Below are 24386 nucleotides of genomic sequence, written 5' to 3'. Positions count from 1 at the left end.
AAATCAATTTGCTCATTTCTTCTTCTGAAAAATGAGGCTAATAATAGCACCTATCTCCCAGGATTGTTATAAGGCTCAAATGAGATACTATTTTGGCACAATGCCTAGCACATAGTAAGCACTATAGTGTATAATATAATAAAAACAATAAACCAACATAAATATTGGTTTATTATTTTTATTATTAATTTATTATGGTCTTTTTTATTTGTAATATTTGTGCTTTTGTTGTATCCCTCTCCTGTCTTGTAGTATCTTCCTTTATGTGATCTAAGATTTTGCCTTATTGATTATTATATCTATTATTATATATATATATTCCTAAATATATAATCCTAAAACATTATATATTTTTTTTGGCAGAGCAGGAAGAAAGTGGTCTAGACTTATAATTTATTGGTTTAGGTGTTTCCTGGTGAGGAAACTTTCTCAATCAATGAGAATTTGTAATTACTATGCAATTTATAGTTTAAAAAAATTCTTACTATTTGTCTTAGAACTAGTATTAAATATTGGTTTCAAGATAGAAGAGTGGTAAGGGCTAGGCAAATGGAGTTAAGTGACTTGCTCAGGGTCACACAGTTGGAAGTATCTGAGGCCAAATTTGAACCCATGTCTTCCCAACTCCAAGCCTGGTTCTTAATCCACTGAGCAATTTAGATGCCCTCATCTTATAGCCTGAAAGAGTTGCCTGGACCAAAAAATGGTTAAATGATTTGCTAGTCAGGATGTGCCAGAAATGGAACTTTAACCAGGTCTCTCTCACTTTGAGGACATGATACCTCTCTGCTCTGTGCATATTTGGTGTTTAATTAACATTCATTGAATGGTATTGGAAGATTTGCAGTAAATATGAATAATTTATTAATCCAGTGTGCCAATTAAGAACATTAAGTTCAGGTAAGGAAATGTATTTTCACTTGGTCATTTGACATTTAGTGTATTTTTGAATCCTTGTAAAAAAACATTAAAATGTTTACTTATGCTTCTTTCTACCTAGGGGGCCTTATCAATGTCAATATGAGTGAAATCAGTTTAGATGAAATTCAACAAGTATTCTCTAAGGATTTAGACATTGGTCCAGGTGGTCATTGGAGGCCCAGCGACTGCAAACCCCGATGGAAGGTAAGATACACTCTTTCATATCAATGTTATGTTTTGAGTGTGAAAACGTTAGATTTAGAGTATGGAACTGATCACACTTATCGTTACTCCTTTGATCAAGAGTCATATAAAGATTGTGACATGACTTAACATCATAATTGTAAATGTTATGCAAGTGTTTTTAAAGTTCTTAGTAAAAAGATTTAGGATGAACGGATGACTATCATATCACTTGAAATACAATATGATTCAGTAAAAGAGATTTGGCTTTAGAGTTAGAAAACCTGGTTTTGAATCTTGACTGTGTCAGGGTGGAGAGACCCTGTACCTGAAGTCAGGAAGATGTGAATTTAAATTTGACCTCAGATTCTAGGTGTGAACTCCTGAACCAAGTCACTTAAGCTCTGTCTGCCTCACTTTTAATAGTATTTATCTCCTGAGGATACTGTGATGATAAAATGAAATGTTTATTACATGCGTAAAGCATTTTATAAATGCTAGCTATGTTTATTATTATCAATTATTAGCCTTATGATCTTGGAATCAGAAAGACTGAGAGTCAAGTCTAGTGCCTGCCATATTCTGGCTGTGGCACCTTTTGGGCAAATATTTTAACCTCTCAGTGCCCAGGAAATTCTCTAAGACTAAAACTTGAAGAAAAAAAATGCCAACCTGCTTTAGTAGAGAGAATTGTCTTCACCTAGGAGTTCTTATACCAGTGACATCACAGGTTACCTTCCTAGTCTTTAGTATTGATTCTAAGGCAAGAGGTAAGGTTTTTTGTTTTTTGTTTTTAAATGTCCATTTCTCATGTTAGGACCTTTGTTCTTCTTTGCATTTTCAGGAACTAGCTGCTTACAGGTTGCATCTCTGCAAGACTTCCTTCCCACACATTCAAAATACTCAAATTATCAGATGGTTCTTTAATCTCATTACTTTGGATGTTCTCTCCAGTGATGCAGTTTGCAACCCATTCGTGCCCAGCTATTCTGTGTGAATCTTGTTGGTTTTCTTTTTTGAAATCTGTTATCTGATTCATGCATCTTTGGGGGTCTCACAGTTTCCTAATACAAATATGAACATTTGTGGTAATTGTGGCTTTTACCTGGGATCCTTTGTTTTTGTCATGTGGCCAGAACATCTTTTTCCCCTTCATATATTTCCTTGGTGATATCTTTAACACCAATTTTTCAAAGTTAATTATTCATTATAGATTGAAGCCACCATGCACCTCTCTGTTAGTCTTTGTAATATAGTTCAGTTTGGCTACTGTAGTAGTTCATTATCTACAGCCATATGACAACACCAGCAGAGTATTGTTATTAAAAAGATGAGCCTGTGTTTCTGGGAGAAGTTTGGAGATATTAGTGTCTTCCAATGTCCTCAACTTTTCCATTCTCCTCCTCTTGATTAATTCTGGTTACGATTTGTTGTCTATTTAGGTTTGGTCCCAGATATTGATGGTTTGCCTCTCTATAGGTTGCTCAGTGAGTTGCTTGTCATAATATGAGCAAAGATTTTTTTCATCTACCTTGTTTCCTATGTGTAAATGGTGGGGGGTGGGGGAGTGGAGAACCATAACTCTTTTTTAAAAAAAACCTCTTACCATCTGTATTGGAATCAATACTGTGTATTGTTTCCAAGGCAGAAGAGTGGTGGGCTAGGCAATGGGGGTCAAGTGACTTGCCCAGGGTCACACAGCTGGGAAGTGTCTGAGGTCAGATTTGAACCCAGGACCTCCCATCTCTAGGCCTGGCTCTCAAGCCACCGAACTATCCAGCTGCCCGCAGGACCATAACTCTTGAGAGATTATAGATCTCTTATAGGAGGCTTGTTAATATTATACAATATAATAATTTTATATATGTAGGCATGTTTATGGTATAGTTGGCAAAAACAGCAGAACAAATATGATACAAATGGGAAGCGTTTGGAGTTGGAGTTTGGCTTTGGTTAAAATTCTAGCTCTTATACTTACTAACTCTGTGACCTTGTCTCATCATCTTTCAGTTCCTTCATCTATGCAAGGTTTAGACTAGTTGACCCCTAGGGTCCCTTCTAGCTCTAAAAGGTATCATGACTATGATGGTAAATTACTGATCAAGTACATAGACTTCTCTATATGAATTGCTACTTCTCATATGGTATTTCTGTTCCAAATAAGCTGATCTTATATTTATTAAGCCCACTGCTACTTCCCCATCTTTGCTTATGATGCTCTTCCCCCTAGATTGATATTCGTTTTCTTATCTGCTGATATAAGTCCTAAAGACTCTCCACCTGACATGTTGAATTTAAGATGATTGTGGAATATCCAGTTCAAAATGTCAAGTAAGGAATTGGCATTTGTAAACCTCAAAATTTCTTAGACTTATAAATGTTGGAAATTTCACCATTGGGAAATTTCATACTTGAAAAATTTCCTATTGATAGTGGGTCTTGGCTATTGGAATGTGAACCCCATTGGCATGAGAGTTTCCCCCTCCTCCCTTCTTAAGATTACTTTAGGACAGAAACCTTTTGCTGAACAATGGAAAGGACTTTGACCTATGCTTAAGCAAAAAACAGGAATTTCTTTGAGTCATGATTGATTTTAGAATTGATACAATGGAGATACTTGGAATCAATCTCCACCCTACTCAGTCCTAACAGGATTGAGGAAGGGCTGCAGCATAGATCAAAATTTAACTATTCCAATCTCTACCCTACTCAGGTTAACAGGATTTAGGAAGGGCTGTAGCAAAGGATCAAAGATTTAATTATTTGAAAATATGACCTTCAACAGACATGTGCAAAGCCAAAGACCTCTGGGCGGTCCTGGGTTAAGCTAGAGCCTCCATTGGCACAGGGAAATTGATGGACAGTGATTGGTAGATGTGAGAACTGAGGGGAGGCAACTTGGATGGTTTCCTTAAAGAGAGAGGGTTGGGGTGGTTTTTAGGAGTTTGTCTGAGTGGTTGGAGTGTGCTCTGAGAAGCTTGCTCTGAAGGAAGCTGAAGGTGGGGGCTCTGAGACTGTTTCTCCATTTTGGTCACGTGAGTAATAGGGACTGATCTCCTTTCTTTGCCCCAGCTATCTAAGGGCTTGGGCCTTTTGGCCCAGCCTAAACAGAAGGGGTATTTAAGCCCTATTCCCTTCTCTCCCCTTTCTCTCTACCTCTATCTCTCTATCTCTAATTCCTTTCTTCCTCCTGTTTGTAATTAAAACTCCATAAAAGGTTGACGGCTGACTTAAGTTTTCATTTAGGAATTACATAGCTGAATTCCTTGGCGACCTTAAATTAATATATATCAGTCTTTTAAAAGTTATTGCCTTGTCACACATTGTGGCAACCTCAGAAGAGGTACTTCGGTTAGATACAGATCTGCCAATCATTTGCCTAGTGAAGATATAGAGCCTGTCCAGTAAGAGAATGTAACAATTGCCCATGAGGAAAGGGATGCCAGGAGTACAGTTTTGTCCAAAGAGAGCCAGGATGCAGTAAGTACTAGAAGTTGAAAGGATCAAGAGAGGAAATGGAGTAAGTTGGTTAATTTTGGATCATTAATTCCAGAGGATATATGGAAGGAATGAGCTCTTCTAGAGTGGAACCTTATGGGAATGAAGAGGCAAAATAGCTGGTGTTGAGTTGAGACAGTTGCATTTTGGCTGCTTGGTTACTGGGCTAGTAAGTATAAGAAGAAATGAAAGAATGTGGTCAATTGGGAGAATGAATTATTCCAAGTATCAATGAGTTCTGAGGACTTAGTATGATGATTAGAAAGATAAAGGTTGACCCTCAATGTTTTGGCACAGCTTTTACCTGCTATATTGCTCTGTCCTGGGATGCATCTGGGAGCCTGAGTTTTCCATGAATTCTAGTAGTTTCTTGGATTGTCCTTATTAATTTGTCTGGATTTCAGTCATATCCACTCACAATAGGCATGTGCATATGGTGGTAGGCTCCTCCCCAAGAGACAGTTGTGTCCCAGGAACCAACTCTCATTTCTTATTATTGATGTCAATTCTCTTTTTTCTTCCTTGGAAAATAAAACAAATTTGATATGTGTCAAAACTACAGAAAAACACACCCATCTATGGGTTTGAATACAAGAAAAATTTATTTTCTGGTGAATTTCACCCTCTTTCTGAGTATCATATAGTAATTTCCAATTGATAAAGCTATTTTGTCTGTGGGGAATACTGTAGGCAGGAAATGGAATTTTGTTTTGGAGGAAAACTGAGGCAAACAGAGGTTAAGTGACAGGTTTAAGATGAAAGAATTAAGAAATTTCTGAGGCTAGATTTGAACACAAGTCTTCCTGACTCTAAATGCAGTGCTGTATCCATTGCTCTATCTAGAGAGGCTTTGGGTATTGAGCCCATGTCTATTGTTTGATCACTAGTCCAGCTAAGTACCAAGAAACTCTGATGATCACAGGATGATGAATTTTATGGCCAGAGCAATTTTTGAAGACAATTATTAAGTCAGAGAGATTGTGATCTCTCTCTCTATACTCATAGTGATTAAATCAAAGGTCCTTGAAATATTGAAATTGTAATAGCAAAAAATTGCATTTTTTTACTAAATATTAGCATTTGTATCAAAAATTAAATATTAAATCCATTGGGAATTATCATTTTTATTTTATACCAATTTTTTATTTACATGAAATTTTCACTATTTATTTTTTTGAAGGTGGCGGTTCTCATTCCTTTTCGTAATCGGCATGAACATCTTCCAATTTTTTTCTTGCATCTGATACCAATGCTACAGAAACAACGACTGGAATTTGCTTTTTATGTCATTGAACAGGTGAGACTTTTTATCTAGAGTGGCAAATGTATTGAGTTCTGGGACCTTGTTCATTAAATAGATTAGGATTTAAATTATTTATCAGGATCAACTAATGCTCTTATGTGTATGATCTAAAATTGTATTTCAGAGCTAGCTTAAATTCCAACTTGCCAAATTCCTTCATTTGGCCAGAAACCCTGTAATTGGGCACTATCCTAAAATAACAGTCTGTTAGATTATAGTTTACATCAGTTTTTAGGGCTGAAATCACTTTCCACACCCCTATCAGTAATATCCCTTAAACACCTGTGTTGTGTTGCCACATTTCATACATAACCCTCCACTTCTGAGTGGAATTAAAATTTTCAGAATATTTTTGCTTAATTTACATAAAATGAGTTCCTTGGATCTAGATCTTCCCAAGATTCCTTCTTCTAATCACTCTCATTATATACAGAATTTATAAGGCACTAAATAGTTTAACTTCCAGAATATAGAAAAGAATTATATGAAAACAACTACAGACAACTGTTTTCAGAAATAAATACAGACATAAATAACTGGAAAAACAAGCAATCAATAGGATAAGCCAATATAATAAAAGTGACAATATTATCTAAATTAATTAATACTGTTGATAAGCTTGTGGATAAGTACAGCTATTTTGGAAAGCAACTTGGAATTATATACAAAACTTTGATGTAGCTATAATCCTGCTAAGACTATATACCAAAAAAGAATAAGAAAGGGGAACAGTTCCTTAGTAAAAAATATTTGTAGCAGCATCTTTTGTGATTACAAATAACTAGAAACTAAGAGGATTTCCAACAGTTTAGGAGTTGTAAAAGTTGTGGTATAGGAATGAGATGGTATAGTATAAGAAATAAAGAAATAAAGACATGAGTGAACTAATGTAGAACAAAGTGAATAGAACCATAAGAACAATTCATATCATAACATCAATATTATAAAAATGAATATTTTTGAGAATTTTTATGAATTGATGAAGAATGAAATGAACAGAACCAGGAAAACAATTGTTTATACAGTCACAACAATACTGTAAAAACCAAAAAACTTTAAAAACTGTAACAACTATCATTAATACAATGATCATTCATGATTCCAGAAGACCAAAGATGAAAACATGCTATCTGTTATAGAGAAGTGATTGATTTGGGGTGTAGAATGAGAGACATTTTTTTGGTGTACTTCCATTTAAGGTTTTGTTTTGCTTGATTATGTATATTTGCTATAAAATTTGGTTTCTTTCTTTTCCTTTTTTTTTTAATGGTGGGGAGGAAGAGGAAACAGGCTTTAGTTAATTTTAAAAACTAGAGAGGTGGGAGCCGTGCTATAAATGTGAAATGTTTCAGGGAATTTCAGATTAGATCATTGTATTATTCATTTTAATTAAATGTTTTATTAAAGTAACAAAGTGAAAATAATCTGTAAATGCATGAAATATGAAACAAAACACATCAATAAAGCAGAAAGTGACCAAAAATTTAAAAGGGACTATTTCAGTTTATAGTATATGAATTTTGTGAATTTAAATAGAGAAATACACAGAGTTCCTTTAAATACATAACTGATATTTATGGATATATCTCTGTGTGTCTATATTTTATATATGTATATATACATAGACATACCTATTAAGAGAGAGTACCTTCAGGTTTATAAAGCACTTTATATACATTATCTCTTTGATTCTTTAAGAACCCTGTAAAATAAATGTATGTCTATCAGCAGCTCCATTTTACATATAAGGCTTAAAGAAGTTGTAATTTGACTACAACTTATAAGGGTTAAGTGTCAGAATGTAAAACTCATATCTTTTTGTATTCTGATTCTCTTCTCTCTATACTACATTACCTTTCATAAACATTTTAAACATAATGTATGCACACTTTAATGAATCTATGATTTTCTTGGAACCAGTGTGCCCTTTTTGTGTTCAAACAGCAACTCCTACATATCTTCTTACCCTCTATAATACTTGTTTGTCTCCTCTCATAAATCCTCCATAGTGGAGTTACCTAGTACATTGGAGCCCTTCTTTGTCTTTAATATTTTGAGTGTATGAGTACCATACTTTTCTGTCTGTTACTCATCTTGTTATACCTTCTTTTGGGTCCTACATGACCTTAATGGTGTCTTTTGTGCTATTTTAGAGCAAGTCATTATTGGCATATGCTATGCCCTACTTATTCACACCATAGGTCTTGGTCTTTACATTGTCCTTAGGTTAGACACACTTTTGATTCTTCAGAGTGTGGTGTTCCATGATTCACAGCTATGTAGCATCTGTGGGAGAGTATCATGTTTGTATGTTGTTTAATTATATGTGTGTTTTATATGTATGTATATTTCTGCCCACATATATATCCATGTATAAAGAATGAATTATCTAAAGGTTTTTTGACAATGCATAATTTATAAAAATGCAATATCTTTTTAGAGTGGAGAATGGTATAGGCCATTCCTCAGAATATTTATATAATATATAAATATATAAATATATTTTTTCTCCTGTCATCTTTTTTTATTTATTTATTTTTTTTTAAATATATTTTATTTGATCATTTCCAAGCATTATTCGTTAAAGACATAGATCATTTTCTTTTCCTCCCCCCCACACCCCATAGCCGACGCCTAAGTCCACTGGGCATTAGATGTGTTCTTGATTTGAACCCATTGCTTTGTTGATAGTATTTGCATTAGAGTGTTCATTTAAAGTCTATCCTCTGTCATGTCCCCTCAACCTCTGTATTCAGGCAGTTGCTTTTTCTCGGTGTTTCCACTCCCATAGTTTATCCTTTGCTTATGAATGGTGTTTTTTTTCTCCTGGATCCCTGAAAGTTGTTCAGGGACATTACACCGCCCCTAATGTAGAAGTCCATTACGTTCGATTATACCACAGTGTATTAGTCTCTGTGTACAATGTTCTCCTGGTTCTGCTCCTCTCGCTCTGCATCACTTCCTGGAGGTTGTTCCAGTCTCCATGGAACTTCTCCACTTTATTATTCCTTTGAGCACAATAGTATTCCATCACCAACATATACCACAGTTTGTTCAGCCATTCCCCAATTGATGGGCATCCCCTCGTTTTCCAGTTTTGGGCCACCACAAAGAGCGCAGCTATGAATATTTTTGTACAAGTCTTTGTGTCCATTATCTCTTTGGTGTACAGACCCAGCAGTGCTATGGCTGGGTCAAAGGGTTGATATTCTTTTGTCGCCCTTTGGGCATAGTTCCAAATTGCCCTCCAGAATGGTTGGATCAGTTCACAACTCCACCAGCAATGAATTAATGTCCCTACTTTGCCACATCCCCTCCAGCATTCATTACTTTCCTTTGCTGTTATGTTAGCCAATCTGCTAGGTGTGAGGTGATACCTCAGAGTTGTTTTGATTTGCATCTCTCTGATTATAAGAGATGTAGAGCACTTCTTCATGTGCTTGTTAATAGTTTTGATTTCTTTATCTGAGAACTGCCTATCCATTTCCCTTGCCCATTTATCAATTGGAGAATGGCTTGATTTTTTGTACAATTGATTTAGCTCATTATAAATATGAGTAATTAAACCTTTGTCAGAGGTTTCTATGAAGATTTTTTCCCAATTTGTTGTTTCCCTTCTGATTTTAGTTATATTGGTTTTGTTTGTACAAAAGCTTTTTAGTTTGATGTAGTCAAAATTATTTATTTTACATTTTGTGATTCTTTCTATATCTTGCTTGGTTTTAAAGCCTTTCCCCTCCCAAAGGTCTGACATGTATACTATTCTGTGTTTACCCAATTTACTTATGGTTTCCTTCTTTATGTTTAATTCACTCACCCATTTTGAATTTATCTTGGTGTAGGGTGTGAGGTGTTGATCTATTCCTAGTCTCTCCCACACTGTCTTCCAATTTTCCCAGCAGTTTTTATCGAATAGTGGATTTTTGTCCCAAAAGCTGGGATCTTTGGGTTTATCGTATACTGTCTTGCTGAGGTCGTTTTCCCCCAGTCTATTCCACTGATCTTCCTTTCTGTTTCTTAGCCAGTACCAAATTGTTTTGATGACTGCTGCTTTGTAATATAGTTTGAGGTCTGGGACTGCAAGGCCCCCATCATATGTGTTTTTTTTCATTATTTCCCTGGATATCCTTGATCTTTTGTTCTTCCAAATGAACTTTGTTATGGTTTTTTCTAAATCAGTGAAGAAGTATTTTGGTAGTTCAATGGGTATGGCACTAAATAGATAAATAAGTTTGGGTAGGATGGTCATTTTTATTATATTGGCTCGTCCTATCCATGAGCAGTTAATGTTTTTCCAATTGTTCAAGTCTAGTTTTAGTTGTGTGGCGAGTGTTTTGTAGTTGTGTTCATATAGTTCCTGTGTTTGTCTTGGGAGATAGATTCCTAGGTATTTTATTTTGTCTAAGGTGATTTTGAATGGGATTTCTCTTTCTAGTTCTTGCTGCTGAGCTGTGTTGGAGATATATAGAAAAGCTGATGATTTATGTGGGTTTATTTTGTATCCTGCAACTTTGCTAAAGTTGTTGATTATTTCAATTAGCTTTTTGGTTGAATCTCTAGGATTCTTTAAGTAGACCATCATGTCATCCGCAAAGAGTGATAACTTGGTCTCCTCCTTGCCTATTCTGATGCCTTCAATTTCTTTATCTTCTCTAATTGCTACTGCTAGTGTTTCTAGTACAATGTCAAATAGTAGAGGTGATAATGGGCATCCTTGTTTCACTCCTGATCTTATTGGGAATGCATCTAGTTTATCCCCATTGCAGATGATATTAGCTGTTGGTTTTAGATATATACTGTTTATTATTTTTAGGAATGACCCTTCTATTCCTATGCTTTCTAGTGTTTTTAATAGGAATGGGTGTTGTATTTTATCAAAGGCTTTTTCTGCATCTATTGAAATAATCATGTGGTTCTTGCTAGTTTGCTTGTTGATGTGGTCAATTATGTGGATGGTTTTCCTAATGTTGAACCAGCCCTGCATCCCTGGTATGAATCCTACTTGATCATGGTGAATGATCCTTCTGATCACTTGCTGGAGTCTTTTTGCTAGTATCCTATTTAAAATTTTTGCATCTATATTCATTAGGGAGATTGGTCTATAGTTTTCTTTCTCTGTTTTTGACCTGCCTGGTTTTGGAATCAGTACCATGTTTGTGTCGTAAAAGGAGTTTGGTAGAACTCCCTCTTTGCTTATTATGTCAAATAGTTTGTATAGTATTGGGGTTAACTGTTCTCTGAATGTTTGATAGAATTCACAGGTGAATCCATCAGGCCCTGGGGATTTTTTCTTAGGAAGTTCTTTGATGGCTTGATGGATTTCAATTTCTGATATGGGATTATTTAAGAATTCTATTTCCTCTTCTGTTAGTCTAGGCAGTTTGTATTTTTGTATATATTCATCCATTTCTCCTAAATTGGTGTATTTATTGCCATATAATTGGGCAAAGTAATTTCTAATGATTGCCTTAATTTCCTCCTCATTGGAGGTGCTGTCCCCCTTTTCATCTTTAATGCTGTGAATTTGCTTTTCTTCCTTCCTTTTTTTAATTAGATTGACCAGTACTTTGTCTATTTTGTTTGTTTTTTCAAAGTACCAGCTTCTTGTCTTATTTATTAAATCAATAGTTCTATCACTTTCAATTTTATTAATTTCTCCCTTAATTTTTAGGATTTCTAATTTGGTTTTCTGCTGGGGGTTTTTAATTTGATCGCTTTCGAGTTTTTTCAATTGCATTTCCAATTGATTGATCTCTGCTCTCCCTTGTTTGTTAATATGAGCTTTCAGGGATATGAATTTGCCTCTGATTACCGCTTTGGCTGCATCCCAAAAGGTTTGAAAGGATGTTTCGCCATTGTCATTTTCCTTGATGAAATTATTAATTGTTTCTATGATTTCTTCTTTAGCTAAGCGGTTTTGGAGTATCATATTGTTTAATTTCCAATTGGTTTTAGATTTGGTTTTCCATGTACCATTACTAATCATTATTTTTATTGCCTTGTGATCTGAGAAGGCTGCATTCATTATTTCTGCTTTTTTGCATTTGTGTGCTATGTTTCTGTGACCTAATGTATGGTCAATTTTTGTGAATGTGCCATGTGGTGCTGAGAAGAAGGTGTATTCCTTTTTATCCCTATTTATTTTTCTCCATATGTCTATTAATTCTAATTTTTCTAAGATTTCATTCACTTCTTTTACCTCTTTCTTATTTATTTTTTGATTTGATTTATCTAAATTTGATAATGGTTGGTTTAAGTCTCCCACTAGTATGGTTTTATTGTCTATTTCTTCCTTCAATTCTCCTAGTTTCTCCATTAGAAATTTGGGTGCTATATTATTTGGTGCATACATGTTGATTAATGATATTTCCTCATTGTCTAGAGTCCCTTTTAACAAAATATAATTACCTTCCCTATCCCTTTTGATCAGGTCTATTTTTGCATTGGCTTTATCAGATATCATGATTACCACTCCTGCCTTCTTTCTATCAGTTGAGGCCCAGAAGGTCTTACTCCATCCTTTAATTCTGACCTTGTGGGTGTCAACCCGCCTCATGTGTGTTTCTTGAAGACAACATATGGTAGGGTTTTGGATTCTAATCCATTCAGCTATTCGTCTACGTTTTATGGGTGAGTTCATCCCATTCACGTTCAAAGTTATGATTGTCATTTGTGGACTCCCTGGCATTTTGATTGCCTTCCCTAATTCTAACCTATTCTTCTTCGGCTCTACCTTTTAGTCCAGTGATTTACTTTGAATCAGTCCCCCTTGTCCCCTCCCTTGATGTTTCCCTTTTTAGTCCCTCCCTTTTTGTTCCCTCCCCCTCCCCCCTCTCTTTCCCTCCCTTTTTGTTCTCCCTCTCCCCCTCCCCCCCTTGGTTTTCCCTTCTCCTTACCCTTGTTGGGTAAGATAGAATTCAAGATCCCAATGGATCTGGATGTTTTTCCCTCTCAGAGTTGATTTCCCTGAGATTGAGGTTTAAGTAAACCCCCCCCCCTCTCTTCCTCTCCTTCTTATAGGAGTTTTCTTCCCCTCCCCTTCCCCTGTGAATCTTTGTGTGAGAACCATTATTCTATTTGGTCTTTCTTTACCCCCTATTTATACATTACATTTTCCCCACATATTAGTATACATAGGTTGATATAAATGTAGTCCTTATAGAAGAGAGTTTGAGTAAAAGAAGATAACATTTTTCCCCTTTCCTTAATATTTACCTTTTCAGGTATTCCTTGCTCTTTGATTTTCGGTATCAAACTTTCCACAGAGCTCTGGTCTTTTCTTTGCAAAAAGTTGGAAGTCTTCTATTTTGTTGAATGCCCATACTTTCCCTTGGAAGTATATAGTCAGTTTTGCTGGGTAGCTGATTCTTGGTTGGAGACCCAGCTCTCTTGCCTTTCTGAAGATCATGTTCCATGCCTTACGATCATTCAGAGTAGAACTTGCAAGGTCTTGTGTGACCCTGATTGGCATTCCTTTATATCTAAATTGTCTTTTTCTGGCTTCCTGTAGGATTTTTTCTTTTGTTTGATAGCTTTGGAATTTGGCAATTACATTCCTGGGAGTTGTCTTTTGGGGGTTTAGTGTAGAAGGTGTTCTGTGAGCTCTGTCAGTGGATGTATTGCCCCCTTGTTCTAGAATCTCTGGGCAATTTTCTTTGATTATATCTTGTATCACCATGTCCAGTTTGGTGTTTATTTCTGGCTTTTCTGGGAGTCCAATTATTCTTAAATTTTCTCTTCTCCCCCTGTTTTCCAGATCTATCACCTTGTCGGTGAGATATTTTATGTTCTCTTCTAATTTCTTGGTGTTTTGGCTTTGCTTTATTAGTTCTTGCTTTAAAGCCTGGTTTTCTTTTACAGTTTGGTCAAACTGGTTTTGTAGATGCGTGAATTTCTTTTGCATCATTTCCCACTTTTCCTCCCAGAGGGCTTCCATCTTTTTGGTCCTTTCTGATTCAAATTCTTCATGGGTTTGTGGAGAGTTTCTATTTCCTTTGGAAGATTTTGGAGAATTTTCTTGTATATCTTCTTCTATCTGCTCTGTATTTTGTATTTTGGCTCCATAGAATGTGTCCAGAGTTGCCCCTTTCTTCTTATTTTTCTTGGTATTTTGGGGCTTCTGTGCTTCTGTGGAGTTTGTCATCTCTGAACGTGGAGGATTGGCTTTTCTTGTCTTTGTCTAGTGATCAGAGGCTTTAGTCCTGGGCAGATGTTGGTTCTATGAGCGTTCCCTGGGTTAAACTGAATATGCCTCACTGGAACTGGAATGGAAGGGTCGGACCACGAGGCCACACTCTTCCCCTGGCTCGATTTCCGGAAGTTGCCTTCAGAATCCCTGGCCGTGAGGCTGTTTCGTCGGCCTGCGGGGGGATGGGCTGCCGCTTCCCCAAGCTCCGAGAGCACAGACTTTCACTGAGACTTGGATAGCAGGATCCAGCCCGTGAGGCTGTCTTGCCCGCCCTGAGGGTTGCTGTTGTTTTGACCAGCTCTTTGCAGCGGAGGCCCCAGGCAGTAACTTTCACCCGGACTGGGACTTGGGTAGAGGACCCTGAGGGTTGTTGTTCCTCAGACCCTGCTCTCTGAGCCCGGCGGCTGCCGCTTCCGGGAGCCTTGGACTCTGCGCTCCTACCCCTGAGGTCCGAGGGATCTCGGGTTCTGGCTTTTAAGGGGAGCCGTACCTTTTGAACCGGGTCCAGGTCCAGGAGGAGGGTTCCCAGGGTCTGTGCTGTTGATCGTTTTGAATTTCGGCGCCTTAGGAGCTTCTAGTTTGAGATCGGTCGGGAAGGGTTTTCCGGAGATCTGAACTTCAGCTTTCTCTAAGCCGCCATCTTAACCGGAAGTCTCTCTCCTGTCATCTTAAGAATAAATACTATATCAGGTTCTCTAGTTCAAGATTGGTCAAGTGAAAATTGGACGATAGGCTACTTAAATGTAGATTAATATACTTTTTCTGTTCTTTTGATTTCCATTTTGTTGGATTTTACTGGGAAACTTCTGAATGTATAACAGAGCTCTGGTTTTATACAGTGTAGGCAGATGCTTGTATTATCCTAGCCTATTAATTATGGGAAGCAGTATTTAGGATTAGAAGACAGTTGAACAGATAAATATAGGTGGAGTCCATATACAATTTGAAGGTCTAATTATTTTTGAACACTATTTACAAAGCTGTTGCAAATGTGCATTGAGCTATAAAAATGAGTAGTAATTGAACTGGCTGTGATGTTTTTTAATGACTATATACTTTTTTGGGTTTGTTTTTAAGTAACAGGTGTTCCTTTTTTAAAACTTAGTTTTATGTAGTCTCTCTTAAAATTTTAAAATTGGTGCTATTTCATAAATACAACCAAGTAATGCAATTCATGACAACGCAATAGGACTGATTACCATAAGCCACATACAAAATATTTTTAGTATCCTGTAGTTACATCTTGTGTCATTTCATAATTTTAACCTTTTAAAAAGAAAAAAAAAATTAGTTTTTTTCTTCAGAACTTGATAACTTACCTGCTTTTATCCTTTACTCTTTTGTTTTATGATCATCTTTTTCTCTAGCATTAGGTCTGGTTTCTTAAACATTCTTTTCATTGTCTTCTTGCTTTTCATTACCTTAAGTTTTTTCTATATTGAAACTCTTTGTTCTGATTCCTCATATAATCAATTCGTTTAAACTTTCAGAATTACTTCTCCCTTAATGTTCTGCTTTGTCTTTGACATATCATTTAACTTTAACTTTCACCAGCGATCTCTATTCTAATAAACATTACACCCTTATTATGGTAATGATGCTATCACCACTTCTGTGCCTTTGCCTTTTTAGCTTTTATCCCTTTCTTTTTAACATCTATATTTTTACTTCATGGAATGGTTACATTTTCCTCCCTTTGTTTACTTTACATATTGACAGTTGATTCTAAACCTCTTAATTTCTTTCCAGTATCACATCTCTATCTAGCCATTATCCTTTTAGACACAGTTTTAAGCTCAACATCTTGAATTTGAACATATTAGATAGTATACATATTTTTTCTCCTGTCATTTTTACCATCTTTTTTAAGAGGTCACTTTTATTTCCCTTTTTTCCCTCCAACCATTACAATAATTTCTGAAGTTTAGCACCATCTTTTAAAAAATGGTGTATTTCTATTCCAAATATGAGTGCTTTTTGTGTTGTAAATATTTTTGGTTCTGACTTTTGGACAACTTCTCACTTTCATCATTTCACTTTTTATTTCTTATTTGAAATTGATTGCCAAAGTTAGAATCATAAAACTTTAGAATGAGAAGAGACCTCATACAAATTGATCTAATCTAACCTTCCTTTGAAGAATGGAGCATATATTTAATATATGCTCCTATATATATACATATACATATATATTAAATATATGCTCCATAACACCATGACAAGTGGTCCTCTAGACTTTGTGGATTTCTGGAGTTTCAGGCCTTATCAGTAGACTCCCTCCTATTCAATTTTTAAAAGTCAAATTTCTTATCTAGAAAGCTTATTAATATGTACCACTTCATGACTTAAGTTTCTTCTCTATTCTTTTCTTTTTTATGTATCTCTGAATCTCAAAAACTCAGGAATTTATGTCACTTTTTCCTTGTTTCTATAAACATTTTTTCCTTATCTTTATTAAATTTTGTTCTCCATTCATATGAAATGTGCATCTCTCTAATTATAATATAACCAGCCTGGGTGGCAGCTGGGTTGCTCAGTGGTTTGAGAGTCAGGCCCAGAGATTGGAGGTCCTAGGTTCAAATCTGGCCTCAGGCACTTCCTATATGTGTGATCCTGGGCAGGTGTAAAAGTTAAAATTATGGTTGAGACTGGAAAAAAATCTAAATTTAAGTGGTCGCCAGGGGAAATCCCAAATAATAAAATACCCAAGTCAGCTGGAATTTTTTATGGTGATTTAACTGATAGTGGAGGAGATTAATGAGAAAGGAGAAGGAGAGGGTGAAAGATTTTCCCCCCTCCTGGTTGGTACCCGGCGGGAAGATTAGAAGATCTAGAAAGTAAGGGCTTAGAGTGTGAAGGAGGAAGGAATCAACCTGAACTCTAAAAGGGGCTCAGCTGAGATGGCTGAACCTGAATCAAGTCAAGGAGAAAACTCACCACCAAAACCGAGACAAAGAACTGCCACCACTTCCAAGATGTCAGAATGCCTAGCACGCTGCCAGCCAGAGTTGCCTCTCCAGGGAAAGAGGAGGAGTGAGGAAGGGACGTGTCTTATATAGACAGTTTTATATCACTTTTCTGCATCTCATCTGTACCAGTGATGATTTAGCTTGCCTTAGGACAGCCCAGAGGTCTGTCCTTTTTTCTGCACATGTCTGTTGAAGGCCATTTTCTTAGGTAATTAAATCTTGAGTTTGATGCAGACCTTCCAAATCTTGTTAAACTAAGAAGGGAGGAGAAATGTAGTTTCCAAGACCTGATTCTGTTATTCCAAGTATCTCCATTGTTACTGATCAGGAAATAGCTAAATCACGTCTTCTAAAGAATGTTCTGATTAAGGTGGAATAGTTTTAAAATTCACACAAGTCACTTAAACCCCATTGCATAGCCCTTACCACTCTTCTGCCTTGGAACCAAAATACAGTATTGATTCCAATATGGAAGGCAAGGGTTTAAAAAAATAATATGGCCAGCTTGTCATATTGGCTTTCATCATTATCATCATAATCATCTAGTTCTCTTCTATTTTCATCTAGGAAAGGAAGCCAATTCCTTTTCTATCCATTATGAAAGTAGCCAAAATTGTCAATACCCTATGTCACATCCATCAATCTCTTTTATTTGTTTTTCCTGAAAATCCAACTACCTGTACCAATGTATATTTTTAAAATAAATTTTTATTGATGTCTTCTGTTACTTACATCATGAAAATTATTCCAAATATCCCTTCTTTGATCCTCCCAAATAACTCTCATATATACTGTAACAAATAGGCTTTTTTTTAAGAGAAAAAAAATCAGTACATTGAAAAAAGTCCTAAAATATGAGCAATATGTGACACCCATAGACCTCTTATATCCATAGAAGCTTGGAATGGAGGATGTCCTCTCATATCTCTTCATTGGAGTCCTACTTGATTTTTATGTTTTTACATCATATTTTTATTTTTTATTATAATATATTATATTTATTTTATATTTTTTACATTATATTATGTATTGTTACATTTACATTTTAGTTTTTAATGTGTAGTTCTTCTTTCAATTTATACTGTTGTACTTATGATGTATATTTTCTTAACTCTGCTTGATTTACTCTTAATAAGTTCAAAGAGATCTTTCCATGCTTCTCTTTATTTATCACACACATAATTTCTTACTGCATATTAAATACCATTTCATTTACATAGTACAATTTGTTTAGCCATTCCCCAATTGATGGACACCTACTCTGCTTCCAATTCTTTGCTATTGCAAAAATTGCTGCTATAAATATTTGATGTATATAAAGACTATCTTCATGTTGATGGCTTCCTTGATAGTCCACTAATGGAGTCTCTGGTTCAAAGGGTATCGACATTTTAGTCACTTCATCGGCATAATTCCAAATTACCTATCAAAAATGGTTGTACCATTTCACAGCTCCACAAACAATAAAGTAATATACCTGTCATTCCACAACCCTTCCAACATTGACTGTTGCCATTTTTCTGGTAATTTTTGCTAATTTGCACAGTGTGCGGTGAAATTTTAGGGTAACATTGTTTTCTTTTGAGGTCTCAGAATTAGGAAAGGAAACCACTTTTTCATTTATATAGGCAGGTTCTCATGAGACTCATGGATAATTGTGATTGGTTCAGACACTTTGGAAAATAATCTTCTGAGAAATAATCAGGTTCTGATATCATCTTCTATTTGGGCATAGAGCCTGAAGTGACTATTAATTGTCAAGGCCATCTAGGCTCGTACTTGAATATTTATACTCTGAAGTGTTTATTGCTTTTATATTCTGCTCAATCAGATAGTGGTTCCTGTTTAAATTTTTTGGTTATTTTAATATGATTTTACTGTTTTTAGTTTTATAGAGAAATGATTACAAACAATACCTTGGCTTTTTTGCTTTTTAAATAAATGTTCTTCCTCTATAGTGTAAGACCTGTATATTTTCTTGTTCTTATAATTTGTCTTCTCTTTGGTTTCTCTCCTCAAAGACTGGCACCCAACCTTTTAATCGTGCAATGCTTTTTAATGTTGGATTTAAAGAAGCTATGAAAGATATGGTGTGGGACTGTATAATTTTTCATGATGTGGATCATTTACCTGAAAATGACCGAAACTATTATGGTTGTGGAGAAATGCCACGTCATTTTGCAGCAAAGTTGGACAAATACATGTACATGTAAGTAATATACAATTTATTTGGGAAAATGCATTTGTAAATTATTAATAACTGCATAGTATTACATGGCTTAAGTCATAGTTGAAGAATTTCAAAGTTGGAAAAGATAGTAGTAGTCTTGTAGTCTAACATATACATGAAAAAAATGGAAGCTAATGTTTATAGTGTGCTTTAGTAGGCTTGAAAAGTGCTTTACATATATTATTTCATTTAGTCCTCACAAAGTCCCTGTGAAATAGGTATTATTATTATCTATATTTTGTAGATGAAGAAACTGAGACTGAGAGAATATAAGTGATTTGCCTAGGGTCACACAATCAGAAAGTATTGGGAGAAAGATTTAGAACTCAGGAAAAGCACAGGGGACTATTTCTCAAAGGAAAGAAGGATTTACCATACAACTTACTTGATAAAGTGATCATTCAGCCCTTTAAAAAAATCTCCAACAAGGAGAAAACCCAGTCCATTGGCTATTGTCTGTTCCATTTTTGTATAGCTCTTAATGTTAAGAAAATTTTCCTTATTTCAGCCTTAATTTTGGCTCTTTGCAACTTTTGTTCATTGGTCTTAGTTCTTCTGGGACTAAACAGAATTAATGTCATTCCTCCTTCACATGGCAATCTTTCAGATACATGATAAACCGCTATCGTGTTCCTGATGACCCTTGTCCTTTTCAGGCTAAACATCTCCAGTTTCCTCTACTGACTCTCATCTAATATGAACTCTAGTCAGTATTCCTAGAACTGAGCTATTGTTAGTTTATCCACACTTAGTTCATCCAAGGGGTCTGTGAATTTAGATGGGAAAATAATTGTATCTTTTTTTTTCCAATTTAAACATTATTTTATTTTGTCATTTTCAAACATTGTTCCTTGGAAACAAAAAATCATTTTCTTTTCCTCCCCCCCTCCCACCATCCTTCCCCTAGCTGATGCACGATTCCACTGGGTATCACATGTGTCCTTGATTCAAACCCATTTCCGTGTTGTTGGTATTTGTATTAGGGTGTTCATTTAGTCAAATAATTGTATCTTTATTTCAATATAATTGACTTCCTTTTTGGACCTATGATTTTATTTTATGTTTGTAGAAACATATTTTTTCCCTGAGGAGTACTTCATAAGCTTCATCATATTGCCAACTAGGTCCATGACCTCCCCCAAAAGTTGAGAATACCTGCTTTTAAAAAGCACTTTATAGGTACAGTAATAAAGAGCTTAACATTCATGAAGGAATGTTGTTCCACCCTTTGCATATTGAGAAGTCTTACTTCTCTGAGATGAATCAGCAAAAAACTACCAGGGACTAGAATAGGCCCTACAGTTGTGGCTTCAGAATTTCATTCTTGTAAATTTCTCATCCTTCCGTAGTTTACTTACCCTTGTAGAATTTTAGTTCATGAGATTTTTCTAACTTATCTTTCTTCTGAATTCTTTCCAATAGTGACCCTTAGCTTTTTTCTCCTTTGTCATGTAAGATCATTTACATTATAGTACCATAAGGACAAAGGAAGCCAATCATATTGAAATAAAGATGTGATTATTTTCTCATTTAAATCCATAGACCTCATGGTTCCCCAGAATCCAAGAACCCTTGCTTTAAAAGGTACAGACTGGTTCAGAAGTGTTAAATTAGAAATTCAGGCCATGAATAAAATTAATGACACCTTTTTTTTTGCCAGGAAGCACCTTATTCAAATTCCCAATGAGTTAATGGTTATTCATAGATATGAACTCCTGGGATCTAGAAAACTGACAGATACCTTATGAAAGTCAATTTACTATTGCCTGTACTTGGAATGGGAACTGCAGTAGGCTTCACTAATAAAATCAGAACAGACATAGCTTCAATAGTTCTTGTACTCTATACTTGTCCATGCTATTGCAAAGTTTTTGCTTAGTAATGTCACATGATACAACCTGGACCATTGCTAACATTTGAGACTCCTCCTACTTCTCCTTTAATAATTCATAATGATGACATAAAGAGAGATACCAAATTAATAATGATACTAAAGGAATACCAAAAACCACTACTATGGGGAATATCCAGCTGCCCTATAATTTCCAGTTGTCATTTCTTCTCCAATTCAGACAAAATGCTTTTTCCATGCTCAGTAACATACTCCTTACTGAATATGTTTTGCCATCCCAAATAATGACTAGTTTCTAGCTTTACCAAACACTCACACAGCAACAATCAAACAAAACAAACAAACAAACAAAAAGTGATTTTTCTTGTGAGCTGAATGAATTGCATGAAAAACTGAAGTGACCCACTATATTTATTTATTTATTTATTTATTTATTTATTTATTTAACCCTTACCTTCCATCTTGGAATCAATACTGTGTATTGGTTTCAAGGCAGGAGAGTTGTAAGGGCTAGGCAATGGGGGTTAAGTGACTTGCCCAGGGTCATACAGCTGGGAAGTATCTGAGCCAGATTTGAACCTAGGACCTCCTGTCTCTAGACTTGGCTCTCAATCCACTGAGCTACCCAGCTGCCTCCCTGACCCACCTCACTTCCAGCTCCACAGCACACCCAACTCTTAATAATAAAAAAAAGTAAGCATTAAGTACCTACAGCATACTAGGAGACACTGTACTGGGTGCTAGGGTTATAAATACAAAAGTGAAACAGACCCTGCCCTCAAAGAGCATATGCTCTTTTTTCTTTAAACTCTTACCTTTTGTCTTAGAATTGAAACGAAGTCAATTCCAAGGCAGAAGAGCAGTAAAGGCTAGTCAGTTGAGGTTAAGTGACTTGCCCAGGGTCACAGACGTAGGAAGGGAGCATGTGTTCTAGCAGGAGAGACAACATTCACTCCAAGGTATCCCAAAAAGTCTTAGTGCAGTTTTAAGGCATTGAAATTTAACATTCACTCAGGACTTTTGCCCAGTGCTCTGTCTATTCAGGAGCCTTGAATCTATGAAATGAATCAGTAGGCAGCTACTAAGGATAACAATTCTAGGTCTTACAATTATGTCTTCAGAAATCCACTAATCTATTAAAGCTTAAAATTATACTAAGACTTTTGGGACACTGGCGATGTAGGTATATATGACACATATACACAGCAGATGCCAGGTGACTTTTGAGGGAAAGGTATTAACAGCTAGGGCTGGGTAGTATTTGCCTCATGCAGAAGATGATATTAGATCTCTCTTCAATCAATTAGTAAGCATTTGTTGCTTACTATGTATTAAGTGCTAGAAATACTGAAAAAAGCCAATACAATTCCTGTCCTTAGAAGGCTCATATTTTTAAAAATCCTTATCTCTTGTCTTAGAATCAATACTAGATATTGGTTCCAAGGCAGAAGAGTGGGCTAGGTATTTGAGGTTAATTGACTTACCTAGGGTCACACAGTAAAGACGTGTCTGAGGCCAAATTTGAACCCAGGACTGCCCATCTCCAGGCCTTGGCTCTCTGTCCACTGAGCTCCTAACTGCCCCCAAAGGGCTCATATTCTAAAGGAAGCAGATAGTAAATACACAAATATGCACTTATGAAATGCAGGCAGAGTTGAGGGATGGTAGCTGTGGGGGTGGGGCAGAGAAAGGACACCCCCAGAAGGTATTGCTTGAGCTAAATTTTGAAGAAAGCCAGAGATTCTAGGAGACTCAAGTGAGAAGAGAAAGTAGTCCAGCCAGGAGGACAGAAAATGCATCTTAGGGTTGCAAGGGACTTCAGAGCTTATCTGCTCCAGTCTCCCACTCAAAGCAGGAATCTGCCCAGTAGCATGATGTGGTCCATTGTGTATGTGTATGTCACTATCTCTACAATACCTACTGTATATATGCACATATTCGTATATATACATATATACAAATTAAGTCTCAGGTAAATAATGGAAGGTAATTGCTTTGGGGGTAGGGAGTAATGGTAAGTATGAAGAAAAAGCCTTATGTAGAAGGTGATGCTGGTGCTGAGCTTACTAAGAAGCCAGGGAATCTTAGAGCAGAAGTGAAGGAGACATAGAGGAAAGCCTTTTTGAGGGTAGGAAGATAGAACATGGGAGGTTAGGAGAAATGGGACAGCAAGTAGACTAATTTGGCTGAAATGTAGAATATGAATGAATGAGAGTAATGGATATTAAGCCTCAAAAGGTAGATTAGATCTAGATGATTGTTATTGTTACTCAGTCATTTTAGTTGTATTGAATTCTACATTACCCCAATTAGGATTTTCTTGACAAAGATACTAGAATGATTTGCCATTTTCTTCTTCAGCTCATTTTTCAGATATGGAAACTGAGGCAAACTGGGTTAAGTGAGTTGCCCAGGGTCACATAGCTAGGACATGCTGGAGGCTGGATTTGAACTCAGTTGTTCTGGACTCCAGGCCCAGCACTCTATCCACTGGATCTCCTAGCTGCCCCAGATCCAGATGGTAAAGGGCTGTAATGACAGAGGTGTTTTATTCTAAAAGCAATGGGGAGGCACAGGTGCTTCTTTAGCAGGAGAGTGACATCATCAGAAAACTGTTCTTAGAATACTTTGTCAGCCATGTGGACTTTAGAAAGCTAATAAAGTTCTGTGGACAAGCATTGTAATACGCCAATATCAATATCTGGTCTGGATAGTGGAAAACCTGAATGTCATATCACTTAATTAAAGGTAATGAAGAGTAATGCAGAAAAATCTCCAAAACAAAAGTATACGAGAAAATTGAAATTACCTTTATCATCAATTAAAAGGAAAAGTCAAAATTTTAAGATGATACAAGGACTGTTGAAGGAAACCAGCAATTCTAAGAGGTGGAAGTGAATAGGTAGTACCTTTAGGCAGAAAGATCTAGAGCAGTGGTTCTCAACCTTTCTAATGCCGTGACCCCGCAATACAGTTCTTCATGTTGCAGTGACCCCAAACCAAAAAATTATTTTGGTGGCTACTTCAAAACTGTAATTTTGCTAGTTATGATTCAGAATGTAAATACCTGATATGCATTATGTATTCTCATTGCTACAAATCAAACATAATTTAAACATAGTGATTAATCACAAAAACAATATTTAATTATCTGTTGAGAAATATTAATCCAGCAGGAGGAAGCCTGAGCGCTGGGGCAGGAGGTAAGTCCTGCCTGGGGAGGGGGTCCGCAGACACTGCCT

The 24386-nt window shown here is 36.1% G+C and overlaps 1 protein-coding gene across 9 annotated transcripts in view; it reads left to right on the top strand.

Moving 5' to 3' along the window:
- Window positions 1–24386, top strand: part of B4GALT6 (beta-1,4-galactosyltransferase 6) — a 107686-nt gene that overhangs the window by 65560 nt on the left and 17740 nt on the right. For all 9 annotated transcript variants that reach the window (XM_001369324.4, XM_007487201.3, XM_056823844.1 and 6 more), the window contains 3 exons: window positions 1001–1125; window positions 5783–5899; window positions 19084–19271. In XM_001369324.4, the coding sequence (XP_001369361.1) occupies window positions 1001–1125; window positions 5783–5899; window positions 19084–19271 (430 nt within the window). The remainder of the gene's footprint in view (window positions 1–1000; window positions 1126–5782; window positions 5900–19083; window positions 19272–24386) is intronic.

The sequence above is a fragment of the Monodelphis domestica genome, chromosome 3 (assembly GCF_027887165.1).
Source record: "Monodelphis domestica isolate mMonDom1 chromosome 3, mMonDom1.pri, whole genome shotgun sequence".
In the NCBI taxonomy this organism is placed as follows: domain Eukaryota; kingdom Metazoa; phylum Chordata; class Mammalia; order Didelphimorphia; family Didelphidae; genus Monodelphis; species Monodelphis domestica.
The sequence above is the reverse complement of the archived record's forward strand: the minus strand, read 5'-3'. Positions and strand labels throughout refer to the sequence as shown.